Here is a 23,694-nt window from a genome sequence, read left to right on the forward strand (position 1 = left end):
TTTTTTTTAGTATGTGTCGCTACTTACTTGAGATAAACGTATTTTAATTTAATAATTAATATAAAATGGGAAACAAAAAGGATTTATCATAAAAAAGGATGATAAGTTAAACGTCAAAAATGTAGAAGGTTATTAAATATAAATATATTTCTATTCAATTTAATAATTACCCGTAAATTTTCTATTAATATAAATATAAAAATATATATTAATGATCGAACAAAAGTATGTATATATTGCTATCCTGTTATTTTGAATTAAATATTATTTAGTATTAAATTAAATTAAAAATAATATGACAAGATTGTATTTAATTTTTCTTTTTTATTTTAAATAGAATATTTGAAATTTTCTTTACAAATGTTTCATATACGTGTTTCGTATTCAATTCTACGATTTTATTTCGATCCTTTCAAACTTTTTGTCAAACCTTTTTATATAACTCGATTACAATCGTACTTAGTAGTTTCATTCGAGAAAAAAAAAGGAAAAACAACCTGTTTTAATTTTTGTAAAATAAGGTTTTCCATGCTAAAAACAATTACTTTACTACATGAAGAAGAAACAAAGACAAGGACATCGATGAACAGGACAAAGTTCCTTTTTTAAATGAATACGACACCCATAACCCATATTTTCAAGAGTAAAAATTGCCTCATATCCTTCTATTACAAATACGAAGTTTGACTTGTATTTTAACAATGGTTTGGGTAAGTAGGTCACGCAGGACCAAGAACAAGATCCTAAAAGTGAGTTAACAGAATAGGAAGGAATCGTCGAATGCTTTAAACCGTGGGAAGAAGAGAAGTAGAAGAAAAAAAATCAAATAAAATAAGAAGGACGGAAATAAAGATGAACAAAATACTACTTCTACTCGTAAATTTTATTGACCGGGCTAGTTTGGTAAAATACGGTTTAACTCACGGTAACAAAATTGTGTTCTGAACACACACACACACACACACACACATACATATAGATACACTTGCAAAACTATTCACGTATACCATTGGATCGAATAAAACCTACGATTTGATCTGAACATTTTGTCGATAGAATCTAAGATAAAAAAATACAGCAAAAAAAAGAATGAAACTACCAACGCAAGAGATAAAAATAAAGTCTCGTATTTTAAAAAAAAAAAAAAAACTTGGAAGTACGGTGTTAAGAGATGAAAATAAAATTAAAAAAAAAGATTAAAGAAGAAGAAGAAGCTGATGACAACGGGGGAAAGGGGGGCCATAAAAAAAAGTGTAAAAGAAAAAGAAAAAAATTAGAGAAGGTACTCCAATTTCATACGCGGTTTTCTACTAATTCCTAGTCGAATTTGTCGCCTCGTTCACGGTTATCTTTCTCCTAGTTACAGCTGTTTAACCAGCTGTAACGCGTCACACCTCCCCCGTATTCTATGGTGTTATGGTACCTTTTTATCTTTCACCCTTGTTCCTTCTTCTCATCAACAACCTCTCCCTCTCTCTCTCTCTCTCTCTCTCTCTTTCTCTCTCTTTCTCTCTCTTTCTCTCGCATTTAGACGGAATTTTTTTGTTCACACGAAAGGCACGTGTGCATCGATAATTCGATAGGCGTTCCGTGACCACCGTTTCTCGTTATTTATTTATCCAACTTCCAATCACAGTAATTTGAGATACTACTTGTGTTTGTTATAACACATCTCGAATTATGTTTATTTATTTTATTATACAATTGGAAGATAATTACTTGTCCAAATTATTTGTTTTGTAATAAATTTTCATTAGAAATATTATAATTCTTTCATCATTAGAATAAGTATCATTATATAGAATCAAACGTAAAGCAAATTTCTATTTTTTTTTTATATCCTAGAACTTTCGTGAGTTTAAATAAAGTAAAATGAAGAATAAAAAAAAAATACAGATAATCTCGAGATCAAGATGAACGTTTTACAATTTATTCATTTATTATTCCTATACTTCGTCGATCATTGTCAAAAAGAACATTCCTAGAGATTACTAGAATTTAAAAGGAAAAAAAAATATATATCCCTCGTGCTTTTAAAAGTCATACAACAATTAGATTAAAATCAGCAGACTTATCCTATATCCTGTTTCGTGCGAAGATGTTTTGTTAGAATAAGAAGAAGAAAGAAAAATAAGGTTCATCCATAGTAGGTAGCCCTATTGTTGGTTCTCAACGTTACGTTACACAATAGGAGGGGGAAAGGGCAAGAGAAAAAAGGTATTAGGTAGTCAATAATCGTTGTCATCGAAGATCTCGTTCGATGGAGAAAAAAAAATACATGGAATTATGAATCTACACTTTTCTACATCCACGGAAGCAGGCAAGCAAGCAAGCAACCAAGCAACCAACCAACCAACCAACCAACCAACCAAGCAAGTAGGCACACGTTTAAATGTTTCTTGACACGTATTCAAGAACGATTTACAAAACTGGTCTCGGTCTTTGGGTCAATTTTTGTTACAATAAAAAACTCAATGGGGGTTATTTCTTTCTTTTTTTTTTTAAAGTCGAGGGTCTTAAAAAATGGGAGAAAAGGAAAGGAAAGAGAAATAAGTAGGCACGGAGGAAATGTTTGAAACGGTAGCAGCAGCAATGAAAGGTGACGAAAAAAGAAAGGGAAAAATCTTGAACGTCAGGTTCTTCGACAATTTTTCCTCACCCTGCCCCTACCCCGCCCCCGCTCCCGCCCCCGCACCCACCGCCATCTCCCACTCTTTCGTCCCAAAAATAATTCAACACAAAAGTTTGACGTGTGCCAGCCACTATTCTTAACGTCGTTCGTGTCCCTTTGTTAAGAAAAGAGAAAAAGAAAAAAAAATTGTCCGAGTGATTTACGAGATCGCCACTGTTCGGCCACGCGACCATCTTTTAAGATAAACAGAGAAAGAAAAAGAAAACGAAAGAGAGAGAGGAAAATGATCTTTCAAATACAATGATCCCATTTACTGGGTTAATCAATGACCTTGACATCTACAGAAAGATCAATTGGAAGAAGACACTGACCACCTATGATAAATCATGCGAGCGAATAGATTCTTCAAGTATTGTGTTCAATGATCAAAATAAATCTGACATTCTTTTGCGTAAGAAAAATTTCACCCATTCTTTTATCGATTAGAATAAAGTCAACCTTGACCTCTTTTTTTTTTCTTAGTAATCTCTAGAATCACGTCAAAGTCATTATTCAAAATTGATACGATTTTGAATGATTATAAAATTCAATCTTATTTTGAAATTGTTTTTAGATTAAATTTTGTTTTATTATATAATATATTCTTCAATTATTTATTTATTTATTGTAAATATACGATTGGACAGATCCATTCGAGAAAAACATTGGCATAATTGACGATTGGTCAGTTGTTTCAATTTTTTTCCCGATTGGTGGCCATCATAAAGCCAACCGATCGTAAATTCAAAAGTTATTATACTTAATTGGACGTCGATTAATCAACCGTAGTCATAGTCGTTTGTGGAAATACTCGTTTTTGCCTGTTATGAGATATGGGTGTCAGTTGCCCCGTGAAATTTCCCCACCTCATCTTTTTTTACCCTCTTCTCCTCTCACCAGCACCACCATCACCACCACCACCACCCCACCGTCGTCCCCATTAATATTCCAAATTATTCGACATATGGCTAACAGGGAAAAATTTGTAATCTCCTTTCTCTTTTCTCTTTTTTTTATTATCTCCTTTTTATCTTCTTATTATCTTCGTTTTTTTTTTTGTTATTTTTTTCTTCCTTTATTCTTTCGTACGTAAGACACAAACTGATGAACGTTTCCTGCAAACGATTTAAACCTTTTCTTTTTCTTTCTTTTTCTTTTCATTGTTTGTTACAAATATCTTTTCTCTCCTACGTGTAAAACGTTTATAGTCGCGCGATATTAATTTTTCGTTTATTTAATTAGAAATAAATTTTATTTGAATCCACCCGTGAGTTGATTTCTTTTTCGATTCGATGTAAATTTGTACGATCATTCAGTAAACTAATGTAAAAATTTCAATCATTATTCATACCAATGTTGAACCGAAATATACGAGTACGATAAATGTTGGAAGAAAAGAAAGAAAATGAAAAAAAAAAAAGAAAATAAAACAAATAAAAGTAAGTTAAAAAGTTATTGGTAAGATGCAAGATGTGTTGGAAAATGATGAAATAATAAGGTTTTATCGGTTGGGGTGAGATCGAAAGAACGGGTTCAAAGTTCCTGGATATACCTATGAATTATGCATTCGGTGCAGCCATAATCTCGTAGTACGTTATTAAACCCAAACGTTTTCGTTACGATTTCATGTGGCAGGAAATCTCATCTTTCGAAAGAAATAATACTTTTGTAAAAAATTGTGTAATTACGCGTTGAACAAACGATTAAAAATAAACTATAAACTAAAAATATTATTATTATTATTATTTATTAATTATATAATAATCTATAATTTCACATTATAATTAATTAATTATTATATCATTGGTTCTAATCAATACTCGGATACATTAGAAACGATTTTAATCTTATCGACTTCTAATCGTTCAAATTCCTTTGTTCTAATCTAATAATAATAATACTAATAATAAAAACAGTAAACAAATTATAATCATTGCAGAACTAATGTTGTGGTTTGTCAGAATATTATCAAATTTTAATATATGATACAGAAGGTTTATTTATATATTTAAATCTATTCTTATATATATTTATATATATTTTTTTTCTCAAGCAACTTATTGTACCTATGGGAAGAAATAAATATGTTCGAGGAAATGTTTAGATTCAAACGCGAGAAAACTAACGTCCCAAAAGGTAATCTATTCCGTATTAATATTAAACTCGATTGAAGTGAAATAAAACGTTGAATTGTGGTTATCTTTATTACAGAAAAAAAGGATATTTAACGTTGAAAAGTTATAAATAAATTCGTAGTGTGGAACTATTCGAAATTGGATAAAAAGTTATGAAGACAATGATGGCCGGGTATTAAAGGAAATTATTGAAATTAAAATTGAACGTTTGAAGGAATATTTGAAAGATAAATTATATAATCGCATTTCATTTTTATATTTAACTTATTACAATAATCTAAATACTATTTTTAATATAAAAAAAAGTGTGAGATTGGTTTCAACGAATTTGATTGTTCAAATTGAACGAATTTTATTTTATATTTTTAATTATATTTTATATTTTGACATTATGGTAAATCTTATAATTTGATATAATTAATGATCGTTAATGAAAATGGAACGTCAACGAATTTGATTGTTCAAATTGAACGAATTTTATTTTATATTTTTAATTATATTTTATATATTGACATTATGGTAAATCTTATAATTTGATATAATTAATGATCGTTAATGAAAATGGAAAATTTGACGATAGAAGATCGAATTTTTATACTTAAAACGTATTTCAATTTAAATGAAAATATTGAAGAAACGGAAAAAGCGGTTAAAATGATTTATAATTCAATCACACCGTCAAAATTATTTCTCCGAGAATTTATTGACAATTTTAATAAAACCGGATCGGTAATGTTTAAAAAATTGTACAATTGGCCTGCAGCGATAATTTCGACAATCAATGGAACTGTATGTAGAGATTTGAACTTAATGTTGAGGTATATAAAAGAATCAGATTTAGCTAGCCCGATTTATAGTAAAATATTATTGAAAACGGTCTTGAATATATTTAAAATAAAATTAAAGACACCATTGAAATCAGACGATCATCACAATCGTCGATTATTGGTTCATTGGTATATCGATCAAAAAAACAATGATTATTTGTTTTATGAAAAAATCATTTTCACCGATATCGCTTATTTTCATTTAAACAAAACCGTTGAGACTCAAAACGGTTATATACTTTTAACGGATAATGACAATTTGGATAGTTCAATCCCAACCAATACCGGCAGTATCGCCTTTTGGTGTGGATTTTGGTCGGGAGGCGTGATTGGTCCGTATTTTTTTTTAAACGACAAAAATATAAATGATACTGATCATTATTGTAGCTTGTTAAACAATGTTGTTTGGGCAGCATTGCGAGATATTAATATTGACAAAGTATGGTATCAAAAAGAATATTCTATTAACGTCGACGAAAATGTAATAGACGGTATACTTACACGAAAATTTGCCAATCGTATCATATCACCGCTAGGTCCCATTTCTTGGCCAAAAAGATGTTGCGATTTAAATCCTTGCGTTTATTTTCTATGGGGTTTTATAAAAGCTTGCGTTTACCAAAACGATATACAATCGATTGAACATCTGATGCAAGAAATTACAAATTCTATAGCCCTAATTACTCCGGAAATGTGCAATGATGTATTGAAAGATCTCGATGAAAGAATGGACATTGTCAATCAAAGTTTCGGTGCACATTTGTCAAACATTATTTATTTTCATTAATCGTATAATAATAATACTTGCGTTTTAAATTAATTCTATAGAGCGCTAATCCGTTTAAAATAAATCAAATCAAACGAAAGTTGTTTTATTTGCAATTTAATATATTATAAATAAAAATATCATATATATGTATATGTATATTATATATAAATTAAACAAATTAATTTCAATTTACCGTTCAGTTTGATCCATCCTATTTTTGAATGAAGAAAACAAATGTAACGAGTTTTAATAAATTATAGAAAAACAAATACAACAAAAATATCTGATAACAATAGAAGTGTTGAGGTTAAGAACTTTTGAGCATCATTAAGATTATTAAAACTATGCGAATACTGATCGTTATTATTTGTTATAAATTTTTATATCCAAACTATAGAACGTTTTTAAATATATCAATGTATTAGACATTAATGAGCATCGGTGAATAATTTCAAACTTTTGTCTGTTACTGTATAACATTATAATAATACTTCTTTCAAAACTTTCACCATAATCATTTCGAGTTATTTCTTTCTAATCATTTTTATTCTTTTTATCATAGTCCTCAATTCAAAGTACTAAGAACTGATCTAATGATAATTATGAAATTAGTTTTCTTGTTGAAGTTGTAACGATCGTTGAGTCAACTGTGTTGAACGTGGGAAAGAATTGTTCATTGGCAATGTTGAACAATTCATTACGTTAAACATTATCGAAGTAGTTCAATATTCTCTGGACTTAATCAACTATCATAATCACTGGGCACACGTTAAAAAAAAAGTAGCCAAAGAAAATCAAATCTTTAGCTACATTTTAATCGTCAATGTTTTTTTATTCTTATCTTTTTCTTTTTTTCTTTTTTTTTTTTAACGATAACCGTCATTGCATTGTTGCAAAATTAAATGGACAAATTAAGTCAATAACTTTCTCCGTTGATTTTAAGTCCGTGATCTTTTCGATGATGTAATTTTGCGTGTCGACATCGCGGAAATTATCCTATCGAACACTTGTCATTTTTTACAGAAAGGTAAAAGTACGAATGACTATGCTAAATCTATAAGAGGGGGCAGGGGGGCAGGGCAGGGAGACCGGGGGCCACATTTTTCATACCACCTTGAGAAAAATAATTCGACTTGGATCGATCTTGAAATTTCCGATCTGAGTTTCCGAGTAAGAAACGTATTTAAACAATAAATAATTTTTCGTTAAAAATCATTGTAAGGTTTAGGAATTATGGCACCCATAGTTCGCGGAACATTGCTTTTGAATACCCAAGTCCATCCGTTTCCTTTAACCAATCTCGTTTCTTTCAACTTGTATCTTCCCGGTCCAGGACCAGGAATTTCTTCGAAAAAAATTGGTCGTACGTTTTTAATGTTACTGTCAAAAGGATATTTCATTCTATTCATGGGTTTTCGCGGCGAGGAAGGATTGTAATGACCTGGTCCAGGATCATTAGGATTTTTATAACACATATTGATATCTTTCAATGCCATTCTCGTTCCATTGATCTTAGGAAATCTATTAATTATAATTATTATTTTATTCGAAAAGTTTTTAAATCAAAATCATTTTCCTATACCTAGGACAATTTGATATTCGGCCTTTGTAATAAGTAGATTTGTGTACAAGTTTTTCTACTTCACCGGGCAAACTTACAGGCCAACCAAGATAATCTTCCATTTTTCTTCCCAAGTATCCCTTAATTGTACTTTCGTCCCTTGGTCCTGAAATTTTGACATACGAATAAATTGGATCAGGTTATACATTAAGAAAGTTAATGTTAGCTTATTTATTTTTCATTTTTCAAGGAGCCAATAACATTGAGCAACTATAACACAATTTTGTAACAAACAATAACTTAGTTTATTTATGCAATTGATACCTGTAAATAAATCGTACGGTCCCCTTTTCCCGGTAACTTTTTTCAAAACAGCTTCGAGGAATCTTGGATCTTTCACATCGTACCTTACCATTACATATTCAATCTTAGAATTAATAATAATTAACAGTATAAAAAAAAAAAGAACATACCTGTTACATGGAAGAGACCAGTCTCGTTGAATTTCTCGAAATCTTGGCACGAGACCATCGTATTCGAAAGTTGGTAAAGATGACAAACCCTTTAATCTGTTCAGCTCCAAATAATAGTAAGGATTATGTACTTTAAAAGTATACCCTAATATAAATCAAAATTATATTTAAAAAATTTTACTGGAGAAATATTTGTGAATATATATATGTGTGTGTGTATGTTTGTACGCGTATTGATCGACCTGGACCAGGTGTCTCAGTGTAAACAGTTTTGAAACGTCGAGCAGTGCCAAAACCGATATCATCACGTATACTCTTGCAACGCTTGTTCAGAACGTTCTCCGGCCATTGCTCTATCTCATGAGTTCCTGGACCGCGTCCTGAGATCATCAATTTTCTTTGAATTACTCGCGATTCCAAATGGCGACCACCCAAGCTCACCGAAAATTGCTTCGTTTCCAGTTCTTTCTTCCAACTAAATTAACCATCCAAATGGTATTTTTATCGGAGAATGAAATTATACGTCCTTTTACAATTTTTCTTTTTCTTTTTTTCTCGGTTTATCGGTTGCAAATTATTAGTTTTTTCTTCTTTTCTCTTTTTTTCTTTTTTCTATTAAACAAATTACCTTATCGCTGTTCCTTTACTTTTGATCGGCAAAATATTGTATCGACCGACCGATGGTGCATCCGAGGATGAAGTATACAATTTTGGATGTAAACCAATCATCCCATCTCTGCCCGTTGCACTGTTAAAAGCCGGTGAAGGTTTTTTCTTACGTGGTATCAAACATTTGCATCGCCATTTACAAGCGCAACGACATAACTTGAACGTTTTGGTATTGAAGTCACACCGCATTTCGATTAAATGTATTTACATATGCGTATCAAGTCAAAGAAATCTTGGAATTATTGATAATAAACTTTAATCATGATTGAACATTCATTTTTATTGATTCACGGTTCATGTTTCCGTTCAAGTACAGGAGTTCTTTGAAGTTACCGCTGTTGAAACTAAAACGTCATGGCTAATAATTTGTCTCGGTTGAAACAGGAACGCCAATTTGTATTATCGGTAGATTATTTTCGCATACTTACCGACAGTGAATACAAGAAAAAAAGTTTATTTCGCATATTACCGACTGTCGACACAAACCCTCGATTATTACCTCATGTCGGTAATATAAAATATGATGTTCGTTGCGTCGGTAAAGATAATTTCTATTTTACCATTGTAATCATTTAAAAAGATATTCGAAATTTTGATCACGCGTTGTTCTAATTACATAAAATTCAATAATACCGTTTGAACCAAATGTTCCCTATCCTTTGTTAATTGTAATCCAAAGAAAATAACAATAGGGGTGTATTCATTATCCTTAACGATATTATACACTCTAGACTAAACAAATTACAGAAATAAGAGACTTGCTTCTTTTTTTGTTTTGTTTGTTTCGTATTTTAATTTGTTCCAGTAGAGAAGAGAAACGCCAAAGGAATTAATTACCCACAGCAATCAAATACAAAGTAGCACAGTACATACGAGTTAATTGAAGCGGTTACAAACAAGAGAATTTCTCGTGTTACTATATTTCGATCATTCGTATTCAAAGATTAATCGTAATTTTTAAAGAAAAATTCGTTTATCGGTGATCAATGATAATTTTCTATTAAAATTTTTTCATCAAATTCAAACTAACGTAAAAAGAGAAAAGGGAGAAAAATTTACAGAAATATAATATATATATAAAATTTCTTTGAATAATCTTATTCAAAAAATAATTCGTAATTTCGACTGCAAAAGAGAACGGATATGAAATTATTTGAAATACTTTAAGAACCTTAACCATCCCTTTTGAAGGTATTAAACTTTACTGTAATGGTTCATCTTTAATGGCAAACTCGTTTGCTGATACCTAAATTAATTTGAGGATAAACAGAATATTTAGGTCAGTTAAGCTGGACGTCAAATAAATTTCGATGCGCCATATAAAAAGAATTTTCTTTGTTTTTTTTTTTTTTTAATAAAATAGAAATATAGTCTTTCAATTTAACGATTACTTTTGATATTATTTATTATCTATAATCGAATAGAAATGTATCGATTTTATCGGAATTTTCTCTCTCCCTCTCTCTCTTTCTCTCTCTCTCTCTCTCTCTCATTCTCTTTATTTTTGTAAGTGAATTGGCAACTGTTAAGAGTTTCCTTCTTGTTTCTTTATATTTTGATTTTTCTAAAAGGATCTTTTTTACCCACTAGTAATGTTCACAAGTTGACTTTGATATATAACTCGTCCTATGAAATTTTCAATTTCCCGCATGAATTGATACAAATGTAAATACGACTCATTCGTTATTCAAAAGATTGAAAAATTGTACCAGAGAAAGAGAAATAAACTAGTTGATCCTTCAGGGAAATAGTTAATTCCTGCTTCTTCGGATTTGTCAGTGGGATCAAATTTTCATCTAACGTCTTGGCTCAAATCATTATAGTTACGAATATAGGACATTTTAAAAGAAAGACGAAGAATCACAATAAGACAAAGAAGAATCCAAGAATTGACACTTCACTTTTAGTTTTTTCTATCTTTTTATTATTCCTTTTTCTTGTGATTTAATCAAAAGAGAATTTCTTTTTATAACGAGATTGGATTATAAAAGAGAAGAAGAAGAAGAAAAATAATAACTAGGGAATGATAAAAAGAAATTTTTTTCAATCCGATCAAACTTTGTGGTGTCGTGATAATTTAATATATATTAAAATCTTATTATTATAAATTATATATATATATATATATATATGTATATAAAACACTTTTAAAATACTGTTTTATTTGATTTTTTGTTTTGTTTTTTAAATTAAAATTCACCACGTAATATTATCGAAGTAATTGTACTTCTACGTTGAAAATTCCGTTTTCAATAACTCGTAAGTTTCCTGTATTACATCCCCCAATTGAAACCGTTGTATTATACTTAGATTTTATCTGAATGAAACTTAAACCTATTAAGATTTGCACTTCGTTCTTAGGTATGTTTGCCAATACCCGATCAACTGTATCTTATTTAAGCCTTTATTACCTTGTTCTTAAACTTCTCATCTTCATACTACCATTTCTATTAAAGTTCTTAATAACTTTTTGTTAACAACCTGAACAATAATTAATAATAAAATGATAGGATAAAATATAAAATGACTTTTAATAATCAAACGTTTCTTCGTTTTGTTTAATAATGCTTTTTAAATTTCGAATGTTATTTTGAAGCTATACTTTTTTAGGATCAAAGGATTTGTTTCAATTTGTAATATTTAAAAGACAACGAAAATGAATCGAGGATAAAATTTTATTTCGCATTTGATGATTTATTCGATCGAAATTGACGATAATGTTACAACTAACAATAAATTATACGTATTCATTATGACAAAATGATTTCTTTGGTTTTTCCTTTTTTTTTTTTTATATTTAAATATACACTCATCGAGATATATTGTTGTATTTTTCACACAATTCTGTACCTTGTTAGTTCTTTTTTTTTGCAAAGCACGTCGTACTGTGATTACATTTTAAAAGTTTGATTTGTGAAAAAATAATTCTTCATTTCCAGTTATTTTGATTGCTACGAAAAAAAAACATACTCCTCGACATTTATATATCGAGAAGACGAAAGTTTTCATGAATATTGATAAAATGTTAAATTACCCTTTTAAACTATACCTTGATTTGAAATTATAAATGGTTATCTATGTATAACCTTGTGATATGTTATTTTAAAGATAATCAAAATCTCTGTCAAAATGCGTTTAAATCGTTCAATTTGATTCATCTCGTTTCACGAAATATATTCAAATATTACAAGATCGAATATAATAATGATCGATCGTTATTATCATTAAATTTTAAGAAAATTTGTTATATTTATTGAATGCTCAAAAAATGTGATTATATTATTAATTAAACGATAACATTGCAATTTATATTCGTTGTTTAAATGTTGATTCTCAAATAAATTTGCAAAAGAATTCAGAAATAGGATAACCAAACAACGTAATTAAATTATTCGTGAAACGTTACAAAAATCCGTCACAGAAGTTTGCAAGATAAGAATTTAATATTTTATTCAAGTTCAACACCTGTGAATAGAAGTTGAGGAATTTCAAATTTGATTTACATTGATTTGAAATTTGCACAATTCATTGATAAGTTTACCAACGTATTTTTCTTTAAAGAGTCAAATCATTTTAAAATGAAGAATTATTCAGATCGGCAGGTATTAAAATGAAGTTCATTGCATACTATATGTAAGTATACATATTCTCTTTGCGATTTTTAATATAAATCGTATGCAAGGTTGTCCAAAAGTTGTTCTAATAAAAAAACAAACAAAAATCATCATAAAAATAAATGTAGACCTTTTGTTATATAAAATATTAATTAATTAATAATTTTGTCAGTTCGGGTATACAACTTTTGAGACATCCCGTATAAAAAATAACAATGCTATTTTAAGATCAATGAAAAGAAATGGATGGCAGTGCAACGATAAGCGAGTGACATTTTGTATCTTTTTCTTTCTTTTTTTTTTTCTTATTTCTTTTTCCTTTTTTCTTTTTTTACATTCTCTATCTCTCCTATTTTTTGTTTTTCTTCTTCTTTCTACTCGTAATAAGTGATTCGTTATATTACATTGGACACGAAATTTACAAATTGGAATAAATAATTATATCTTCGCGTCGATTTTATAATAATAATTATATCTTATAATTATTCACACATACATAAAACATCAGATTATATTTCTTAATGATTATCATTTAAATAATTTACAGCCGGATGTATGAAGAGCCTATTTGTTATAATTTGTTTTAAAAAATTGCAAAAATTTTCTCCGTTCTCGTAATAATAATTTTACAAATAAGCTATACCAAATAAATTGTTGCGTTTGTGTATTGTTTTTTTTTTTTTTTTTTTTTTAATTATTTTAACGCATTGACAATAAGTTAGATTAAGAAAATTCGTGCCAGTGACATTTTCTGAATAATAAATGGAGCACACGTTATCGTTTGCATTCATTTCATAAAACATATACATCGAGAAAATATTTATTTATTCATATTTATTTACAAGGTGTTTCATAATAAGTGATATCAACTTCAGGAATGATGAATGATAAACCAATAAAAAATACGTGTAATTTTTGACTTTGCTTAAAAATTACACACAAACCTACTTTTGTTTTTCAATAATTCACAAAATAATTTATCTTTAACGAAATAAAAGTTGTCCTTTGTTTTTTAAATATCCTATTGATTCCTGACATTACTTATTTATGGAACACCCCATATGTGTTTGTGTATATGTGTATTCCTTGTAAAAAGAAAATTTGTTCTACACAATAAACACCTGTATTAATTAGAATCATTAAAAACGAATATACGTTTACACGTTACGTCATATTATTATTATTATTACTGTTACTATAATTATTATTAATTCGTATTACTATTATTATTATTATTATTATTTATTATTATTATTATTGTGTATATAATATTTATACATATATTAAACGAAGTGGTGCGTCGAAATTACGTGCCGTTCATTTTATAATAGGATTACACGACTATATCGGGCATAGTTAGTTTGTTTAAAAGCGAATAAATTTCATCATCATTAATCTTCCTTTCTATAGTTTATTTCTTCTTTTATTTTCTCTTCTTCTTTTGAAATTTTCAGCGATTCGATTTTCTCCATTTTTTTTTTGTTAACGTCGAAAATCTCACTCGAAAAGATTTTCTTCTCTTATATCTATTATTTTTTTGGTTACGTATTTAATTCTTTTTTTTTTTGTCTTTTCTTTACACTTTGATATTTTAATTAATTAATAGTTAATATTATATAAACGTTTGATTACGTATCATTTAAAAGCACCTTACGAATGATATGAATAATTTAGAGACAAAATTTTCTTCTTGTGTTATATTACAATTACCATTAATGTGTGTGTCCTGTATATGTGTGTATACTTATTATATACAAAGTAATACAATAAAAAATATACAATAAAATTTGTATAAGTTGAATAATAAGTGTTCACTTGTACTATACATTTTTTTTTATTGATTAATATTATATAACTTTGTTGAAGAAAAAAAATAAAAGAAAAGAAAAAGTAAAGAATTGTGAAAGTGATCTCACGTTTGTTCAAGCTGCGACAAAGTTTATTTTTTAAATTTATTATAGCTAAATATTATCTTATTATACGTAATATGTGTTATAGGTAATTTTGTTTATACTTATACAAAAAAATAAAAAAATAAAGAAATTGATTAGAACGAGTAGGATATGCAAGTTTTTGCTCGTTTTTAACGACTAGTAGCCCCGTTTTAAAACTCTCCAGTTTAAAGGTTTTTTTTTCTTTCTCTTTCTCTCTCTCTCTCTCCCTCTCTCATTCTCTTTCTATCATCCTCCCTCCCCCCCGGTTGGAAACTTTTTTAATTACTTCGTTTTTCACATAGTTCATTCTCCTTTTTTTTTTTTTTCCAAAAATTTGCCTACCTACATATGAAAAGTTTCCCTCGTAGTGATTCGAGGACGAAGAAAGAATCAAGTCCATCTGAAAGCATACGAAATAAAAGAGAAAAAAAAGAGAAAAGAAATTAGAGAGAAAGAGAGAGAGAGAGAGAGAAGAACAAGGAATGAACAAAAATTATTATTTTGTTTGTTCGATTGATTTTTTTTCCTTTTTTTTTGTTGTTGTTCACTCTATGACGTAAGCAAAAAGTTTATTACAAAATTAAAAAAAAAAAGGAATTTAATTTCAATACGCAGAAGAAACATGCGAAAATACAATACGAAAAGAATATATTTGATTATGATTCGCATAATTATATTTTCATATAATATAAATAAGCAATGTTTTGTGTAAAAGAGGAAAGTATTCTAAAATAAAATATTTCATTTTATAATTTGGTATTTATATTTTTTTATACGCGTAATAAAAAATAAATTATTTCAATTAAACAATAAGAAACAAAATGGAAGTATTGATCTATCGATAATCATAATTTATTACCAGTAAGCATTCATTAAAATAAAATAAAATAAAATAAATGAAGAAATATAAATAAATTCGTTTTAAAAAAAAAAATTGTGTTCTTTTGTTATAAATATTTGAGTCATTTAATTCGCGTATCGATAATGTTTTTATATCGTTTTATGTTCACTACGCTTGTCAATCTTCGCATATGATAAACGGAAAAAAATTAATTACAACTTTATAATAACTGTAATTACAACTTGATGATTACTGCGTTTGACGTTCGATGACATGCTACGTGCATAAAGTGAAATTTCGTGATACAAATTACGTACTAATTGCAAGAAAGCGAAGCTGCCAAACATAGGAACATAGTATATGTAGTATAATATATATATATATATATAATTATATACATATGTACATGCATAATTATATACTCTCTACAGAGACTAAGGATCTTAGACGTTCAACAAACGTTGAAAACCCTTTCAAATATTAATAGATCATGTTTGTCGATCGAAATATGAAAATTTTACTCATCGAAATCATTTTCTGTATTTTTGTTTTTGTTTCAACAGATAATATTTCTAATATTCCTTATTCTTTATTTTTCTCTTGCAGTCTCGTACAGAAAATAATTTTTAATCATTTCAAAACCGTTTCTTTTTTCTTTTTGATATTCGTAAAATAAATTGTAATAAAGTAAAAAACGTATAAAATTTCTATGATAGTACGAACAATAGCTTTTGAATTGTATTTTTGTTCGAATAAACTCGCGAAAAAGAAAGGTTTAAAAATAAATTCGAATATATATATATATGTAATAATAATATAATAATATAATCCATTCGCTATAATCGTTTTAGATCATTCGATAAAAACTTTAAACGAATTTAACGATGGGTAAATATTTCGTAAAAATGTATTTATACAAATACATATATATATATATATATATAATTATTGCAATAAAGTCATTGCAATAACCATTATCACGATAAAATCGTATTTTCTTTCGTATTTTCTCCCTAGTCTTGCTTGCAGAGAGAAAAAGAAAAAGGAGATAGAAAAACAGTGATAGAGAAACAAGAAAAAAGAATAGGAAACAAAAAAAAAAACAAAAAATAAAGAGAGAAAGAAAAAGATAGAGACACACAACATACAGAGGATGCAATATCGTAGACGAGGTATTTTTCAGATCTTCCTAGTAAACGCCATTTGCCATAGGGAATGCTTTCTCGAACTGGAAACATTTTCATGGGCAGACTACGAGATGGATGTCGGTCGAGTTTCGTGATTTGGAGTCTTTGAAGGAATTCCTTATCCACCTGAATCGGGCATTCAATCAAAATCCTAAATCCATTTAAAATCATCTACATACGAGGTGTACATTTCGTATTTTTTTTGTAATATCATTTTTTTTCCTTCCTTAGATATTTTTATTATTATTATTATTATTATTATTATTATTTCGAAATTAAATTGTGATTCGATTTCGATATTGGATCGCTCACTTTGCGATTAATTTTTTAAAATACGATTATCGTTACTACCCCGATATATATTTATATATTGATTATTTATTTATTTATTTATTTATTTTATATAACGAATTTTTGAAAAATAATTTAATGTCGAATTTAAACTGATTTATTTTTAAACATTATATTTATTCGTCTTCGATACGAAAGATTTCGATTAGATGGAAGGAACGTTTGTTTATATAAAAACAACAATATTTTCGATTAGTTTTTTACGATTTTTATCGAGTAAAATAAAAATGTGAATAATCGAACGTAAGAATACGATAAAAAGCATTCTAACAATAAAAGATTTGCCCTGCTTTTTTCTTCATACCCTTTTTTTTACGTCGAACCTTAATGTACTACGACATTACTTTGCATTTTAAACTTATATATATATACATATAAGTCATGTAAATATATTATACTTATGTGTATGTTCTTATTTACTCATGAATATTTCCAACTTTCTTTTTATGATACGTAAAACTTTGCTTTTTTACTACTTTCAAGATTATACCATACGAACTGTGAAGAAATTTGTCGACGATACGTTGTTGTAAATACATACATATATATACATTACACGCATACACATAAATATACATATATATAGTATATATCATATGTAAAACATGGCATAAATTTAGCAACGTTGAAGCAACGTTTTTCAGCTATAAACATTCAACGAGATTATTCAAGTGGAAATTATATAATTTTCTTCTAAATATTTATAGATATATACAGGGTGAATCACCAAACTCGATCATCTCGAATAATTTCTTAATTATATGTTGTATAAAAAAAAAGGAAAAAAAAATACAAATTTATTTGTCCCCTTTGATACCACGTAGAAATAATTTTACGAGATGATCAAGTTAGGTGCTTCATCCTGTATACATACACGTATGTAACGTATAATTCGATCAAGTATTTCCCAGGTATTCTCCAATTTCCGTGTCACTTGACAAACGTGATTTACAAACATTGATTTAATTAATTCAAATCATTCAACTCACTTCCTACGTATTAACAAAATGATCAAAGTTTTTAGAAAAAATTTCTCCATCGTATTTTACATATGAAACACTTAAATGAAATTAAAAACTACTCTTGTTAGCTATTTTTTTGACAATTAAATAATACGATGCTTCAACGAACATTTAAAAGTTGATACCCACATTCAACTTTTCACTTATATTTATTTCTTTTTTCTTTCCAAACCCACTCGATAATAAAAGTCGACTCGACAAACCGTTTCAAATTATTTTTCATATTATATAAATCTATCGAAGACTAACAAAAGGGTTTTCCCCCTTAACGAACTTGTAAACTGCACTTATATACTTTGGGAAAAAGAAAATATGTTTTATTTACTAACAATACTTGAATGAATTATCTTGAATTATTAAAACACAATAGTATATGTAACTTTACAACAAGATCAAATATGATACGCGTTTGTATAAATTTGTTATGATTGATTTGAAATCCCTTGTTCATTATTGAAATTTAAATTCAGGCATATTAAAAAATGTAATCACAATTTCATAGTAAAAATATAAAATATACGAATAATAAAATTTACGAAAAAAAATCAGAAGAGGAAAAGTAAGAGAGACAGGAAAAATTTTGTATAAATTGATGCATATAAGTAAAAAAGATGAGAAAAAGTTTACGACGAAAAAATGGAAGAAGAAGAAGAAGAAGTTTATAAAAATAATAAAACGATAAATAAATGAAAGAGAGAAAAAGAGAGAGAGCGAGTCTGCAAAACGTAAGCAAAGCGACATTATGCTATAATACTTACGAGCAACAGAGATTTTTTCTATACGGTTATTGTATTCTATGCAAAATATGACTAACAAAAAAATCGCTACGACAGGGACGACAAATTAGGTGGTGGTGTATATTAAAGGATCGATAAGATAACTTTATTTTTTCTTCCTATCTTTCGGATAATTAAAATGAAAAAAAAAAAAGAAGAAAGAATATAAGTTCTTTCAAAAATATATTTTTGTTATAATATATCTTTCTTTTTCTTTTACAAATTACGATCAAACATTGCCATAATTGTCAGAAACTCTCTCGAAGAGATATAAATAAGAAAAAATATTATTTCTATATTAAAAATTTTGTAAATAAAAAGGAAAAAGAGAAATATAATTTCATAAAAAATAAAATAAAACGTGAGGAAGGTAATGGGAATAATAATAAAAAAAAAAAAAAGAAATAAAAAAAAATATGAAAGAAATTAAATAACACTAGTAAGAAATGAAAGAAGTTAAGCGAATAAAAGAAAGTAAGCGAGATAAACGTATATATAGAAAGATAATAAAAAATATATATATATATATTTATAGAATATATTTTAAAATTAACAAAATCATAATAGTATTATTATAAACTTTACCTAACGCTAGTCGTTCTGGTTTGACTCAGACTCGAGTGTCTTTTCATTGGTGTTCTGTAACCTCTTCTGGGACAACAAATCCACCATCCACCGCAAGCGGCCGCTAAGAAACTTTCACGGAAATGTTTCGACATGAATCCATAGATGATAGGATTGATGCAACTGGAAAATTAATCAGACCACACCGCCCCCGCACACCCCCGTCTTCTTTTTCGTTATTTTTTCATCTTATCGTTATCAACTCGTGAAAAAAGAATCATACATGAATATATATAGGTCTACATGATGTATATATAATCATACATGCTGCATGTATGGTCATACATAAGAGCATATATCACCATATATGTTCATAACTGGACATCTATGAACATACATGAACATATATGAAATTATAGAGTTACAAAAGAGATAAAATATATTTTCAATAAATAATATATGTTTGATATAATTATATAATATTATATTAATTCACACATATATGTTCATGAATGGCCAATTTTTTGACACGAATATAAATGGCCATATATGATTCATTTTTCACGAGAACAGTTTAACCGGAATGATGAATTTATTTTAATCTTTTTGTTTTTAAGAGGGTTTTTTAGTTTTCTTTGAAAAAAAAAAATAGATAAAACAATTGTTCCATTGTGTGAGAAAAATAACAAGAATGTTATCGATTCTTTTCGAGAAAGGGTCGAGTAAAGTTAATCGCTAGGGGTGATAATGTTGGGGTGAACCTAAAGTTCGTGCGTTTATTGTGCTGTTGTTTCAGATAGATAGCAATTTTTTTTTTTTGAAGGTCAATAAAATTACTTTATATGCATGTGAAACATTAATTTAAAAACTGACGAACTTTTGATTCACCTTAATGGTGTACCTTTACTCTTTCATTTTTATTATATTATGTTATATTATATAGAATCTTTTAGGGTAACGTGAAGATGGAAAAAAAAAGAAAATGAAATTAAACGTCAGTTTAAGATAGATATAAAGGAAAAAATAATTAAACGAGATGGAAGATAGAATATGACATAGCAATCGAATATAATCGAGAAACTTTGAGTTAATCGCGTGCTCTAAGGAAATGACCTACTTTTTCAATCTAATTATCTCGAAAGATTCCAACGTAACATTTTACACAGGTATCTAATGCAAATAGATCCATCTTATTTTGTACAGAATTCGAATTTCTCATGACGAATCATTAAAATATTAATTTATCAATAATATTATCGTCAATCATAATTATAATTAACAATTTAATTTACTTTAACGTTATTGACTTTCTTTTATCATCTAAATAATAAAATAATAAATATAATTTATAATCGCGTAAAGAGTAATTATAAATTTTACGACGGGTAATTTAAATTACGATTATTTTGACATCTTGTCAAACAAACTTCAACTGTACATTTGTGATAATACAAATATTATTAAAATCGATTGATAAATAAATAAAAAAAAAAAAGAAAGAAATTTTAAATTAAGACCGAAACTTCCAAGTGTTGTGAATCAACGTGCAATTAAAAAATACGTATAGTACTTGACTCTTTTATAAAAATGGATTTAGGGAGATAAGAAGATCGTAATCTTTTTTCTTTTCCAAGAAGAAATTCTAGTTAACGGACAGACTAGGTATATAATCTTTTTAGAGAACATTTCTATCTTCTATTTAAGATTCGACGCGGTTAGAAGATGTTGCTAGAGAGTATTTTAAGCTCCTACGGTTGTTGGGGTCATGAAGTGGGTTCGGGAAAACTCTCCTTCAAGCCAGAAGGCACACACAACCATCCAACCAACCAACCAACTAAACGTTCTCTCTTCTGACTGAATATTAGCAAGAGTTTCTGTTTATTGTCACTTTATCGTTTCCATCGTCGTCATCGTTTTACCGTATCTAACTTCGACGAACACACCCTCATTTTCTCCCGTATGCTAACAAGAAAAGGTGGTGGGTGGTGGAAACCACCGTTTTAAAAAAACATTTCGTAATATATATTTTCTTTTTGCTTCCTTTCAAAATGTTTTTTTCTTTTTTTCTTTATTTTATTTTGCGTTTGAACTTTAATCCTATTTTTTCTTTTTTTTTTCTGATTAGGAGATATAAATTCGAGAGAGCAATTGAATACAATTTGCTTATAGTAAGAGAAGCTGTTACGTCAATGATAGCCTCTATTACATAGTAATCGTATCTTCGAAGACAATGATTCGTTCAAATGGGTGTCGTGTAGTATACCTCTCCAACTAGAAAGAAATCTAACGAGTGTGGAACAACAGGATGATGGATGTGTAAAATGATGGTTGGATAAACGAGGATAGTAAGGTTGTCAAAGCAATTGATCAAAATTTTCATATCCCATCACTTTAAGATAAACGTCTGGAGAATCATCTTGTTTGAGAAGAAGATGAAGATGAAGATTACGAAGATGAAGAAGAAGAAGAAGAAGAAGAAGACAAATATTCAAGTTACTTCGAGCATTTGTTAAGAATATCAAATAAGTTAGTAAATGATGATGATGATGATGATGATGATGATGATGATGATTATGATTATGATGATGATGATGATAATACCTGTTGAAGTAAGCCATTAAGTGAAAAGCCGTGTTCATATGCTTGTAAATTCCCTTCCTCTGGCGTGGTAAAATGCGGTAAGCTGTGAGCACGTTGTCGATTAATATGGGACCCCAACAAATAGCGAAGAGAACCACCACGGCCACCAACATCTTTACCACCTATCGTACAAATATTATCAACGCTAAATTAATCGATAAAATTATGGTCTTGTATTAATAAATACATGTATTTTTAATATTATCTTTCGGTAATTACTATATCAAATATTGCAAAAATAATTAATATTATTTATTATATTATACGCTATACATATATTATATTATAAAAAGGAATAAACGAGAATACATTATTAAATGATAATTTGAATATTTTCGTGAAAATAATATTCTCAACGAGTCTTCGTTTTAAATTATTTTTCTTATTATCTTTAAATATTTTCTATATCAAAAATATTGCAAATAATTAATATTATTTATTATATTATACGTTGGATATATTTTATAATTATAAATATGTATTATAATATAATATTAAAACCTTATACTATCGTACAAATATTATCAAAGATAATGAATCGATAAAATTATGGTTTTGTATTAATAAATACATGTATTTTTAATATTATCTTTCGATATTTTCTATATCTCGAATATTGCAAATAATTCATAATTTTTATTATATTATAAACACATATATTATGCACATATATTATATTATAAACATATATATATTTTCATAATTATAAATATCTGTTACGATATAATATTAAACCCTTATACCATTTAACTTGCTAATAAATAATTTGAAACAAAAAAAAGACCAAAAAAAGAAACTATTACATAATTTAACAATAAATATTAGATTAAAAATACGTGACAAAAAAAATATACACCCAAAATACCTGTTTCATAGTTCTTGATTCTTCTTCGGTCTGACCATTTTCTCGGCGAAGTCGACGCCCATTTCGCATACTGTTTTGTCTAGTAGTCATTGGTATACATTCAGCATCTACGTTGTTTGGATTGAGTCTAAAAAGATACATAAAAAGAAAGAGACACATTACGTACAATTCAAAAAAAAATCCTTCAACACGATGACGAATAAAAACATCTCGTTGTTTATATATATATTTCAAAAATATAATTTTTGTTGTAATTTTGTGTTTGCATTTTTGGTTGAATTTTTTTATTTTCATATATTTTTTCTTCTAATGATAAAAATCTTACGTTAATTCGTAATACACGGTGCTATTATAATTCAGTTTGAAAATCTTGAAAATCTTTATATATATATATATATATAATGTAAGCTAAACTCGGTTAAAGGAAAAATTGGGAAAGCGATATCTCGTTTCTACTAGCAGAGGCACGTCCGGTTCAGACAAAATAAACATATCTAGTTATCGTAACGAGATCGAGGAAGTGGAAAACGAATATGTTCACAGACACGCTTATGCTCTTTCATCTACCCACAAGTCAACAAAGAATTTAATCATCCTAATATTTCGTTTTTAAAATAAAAAAAAAATAAAAAAAAGGAAAAAAGAATAAACTAAATATATATAAAAACAAATGAAGCATAGGGATAACTAACCTTGACAATTTTTTTTTATTATTTTTATTCTCAACTATGCTTCATATTTTATATTTATATATATCACGTAATTATTTATATTATATTTATTATTTTATTTTCC

At 27.9% G+C, this 23,694-nt stretch overlaps 2 protein-coding genes across 15 annotated transcripts in view; both read right to left on the reverse strand.

Annotated features, from left to right (window-relative positions):
- Positions 1-7,607: 7,607 nt before the first annotated feature.
- LOC122520917 (lymphocyte expansion molecule-like) lies at positions 7,608-14,191 on the reverse strand. The gene is made up of 7 exons (XM_043641238.1): positions 14,139-14,191; positions 9,065-9,301; positions 8,679-8,911; positions 8,437-8,581; positions 8,288-8,370; positions 7,985-8,129; positions 7,608-7,923 (listed from the first exon to the last, which is right to left on the reverse strand). The coding sequence occupies exons 1-7, from the start codon at positions 14,189-14,191 to the stop codon at positions 7,608-7,610; spliced, it is 1,212 nt and encodes a 403-aa protein (XP_043497173.1).
- Positions 14,192-14,909: 718 nt separating this feature from the next.
- The window catches only part of LOC122521525 (QRFP-like peptide receptor), a 45,817-nt gene continuing 37,032 nt past the window's right edge, over positions 14,910-23,694 (reverse strand). For 12 of the 14 annotated variants that reach the window (XM_043642366.1, XM_043642365.1, XM_043642360.1 and 9 more), the window contains exons 7-11: positions 22,900-23,026; positions 21,996-22,156; positions 19,416-19,577; positions 16,643-16,807; positions 14,910-15,053 (exon numbers count right to left, since the gene is read on the reverse strand). In XM_043642366.1, coding sequence (XP_043498301.1) covers positions 16,735-16,807; positions 19,416-19,577; positions 21,996-22,156; positions 22,900-23,026 — 523 coding nt within the window. In that variant the 3' untranslated portion in view covers positions 14,910-15,053; positions 16,643-16,734. Of the gene's footprint in view, positions 15,054-16,642; positions 16,808-19,415; positions 19,620-21,995; positions 22,157-22,899; positions 23,027-23,694 lie in introns of those variants that run through there. The other 2 variants (XM_043642372.1, XM_043642373.1) reach the window with 2 other exon arrangements.

This window comes from Polistes fuscatus, unplaced genomic scaffold (genome assembly GCF_010416935.1).
Source record: "Polistes fuscatus isolate 324 unplaced genomic scaffold, CU_Pfus_HIC Scaffold4, whole genome shotgun sequence".
NCBI classification, from domain to species: domain Eukaryota; kingdom Metazoa; phylum Arthropoda; class Insecta; order Hymenoptera; family Vespidae; genus Polistes; species Polistes fuscatus.

Coding starts and splice junctions, on each gene's coding strand:
- LOC122520917 (XM_043641238.1), bottom strand. CDS start 14,191: ATGGAGAAAATCGAATCGCTGAAAATTTCAAAAGAAGAAGAGAAAATA. Junction 8,912..9,064: donor AGTAAAGGAACAGCGATAAG/GTAATTTGTTTA, acceptor TGGTTAATTTAG/TTGGAAGAAAGAACTGGAAA. Junction 8,130..8,287: donor ACCGTACGATTTATTTACAG/GTATCAATTGCA, acceptor TCAAAATTTCAG/GACCAAGGGACGAAAGTACA.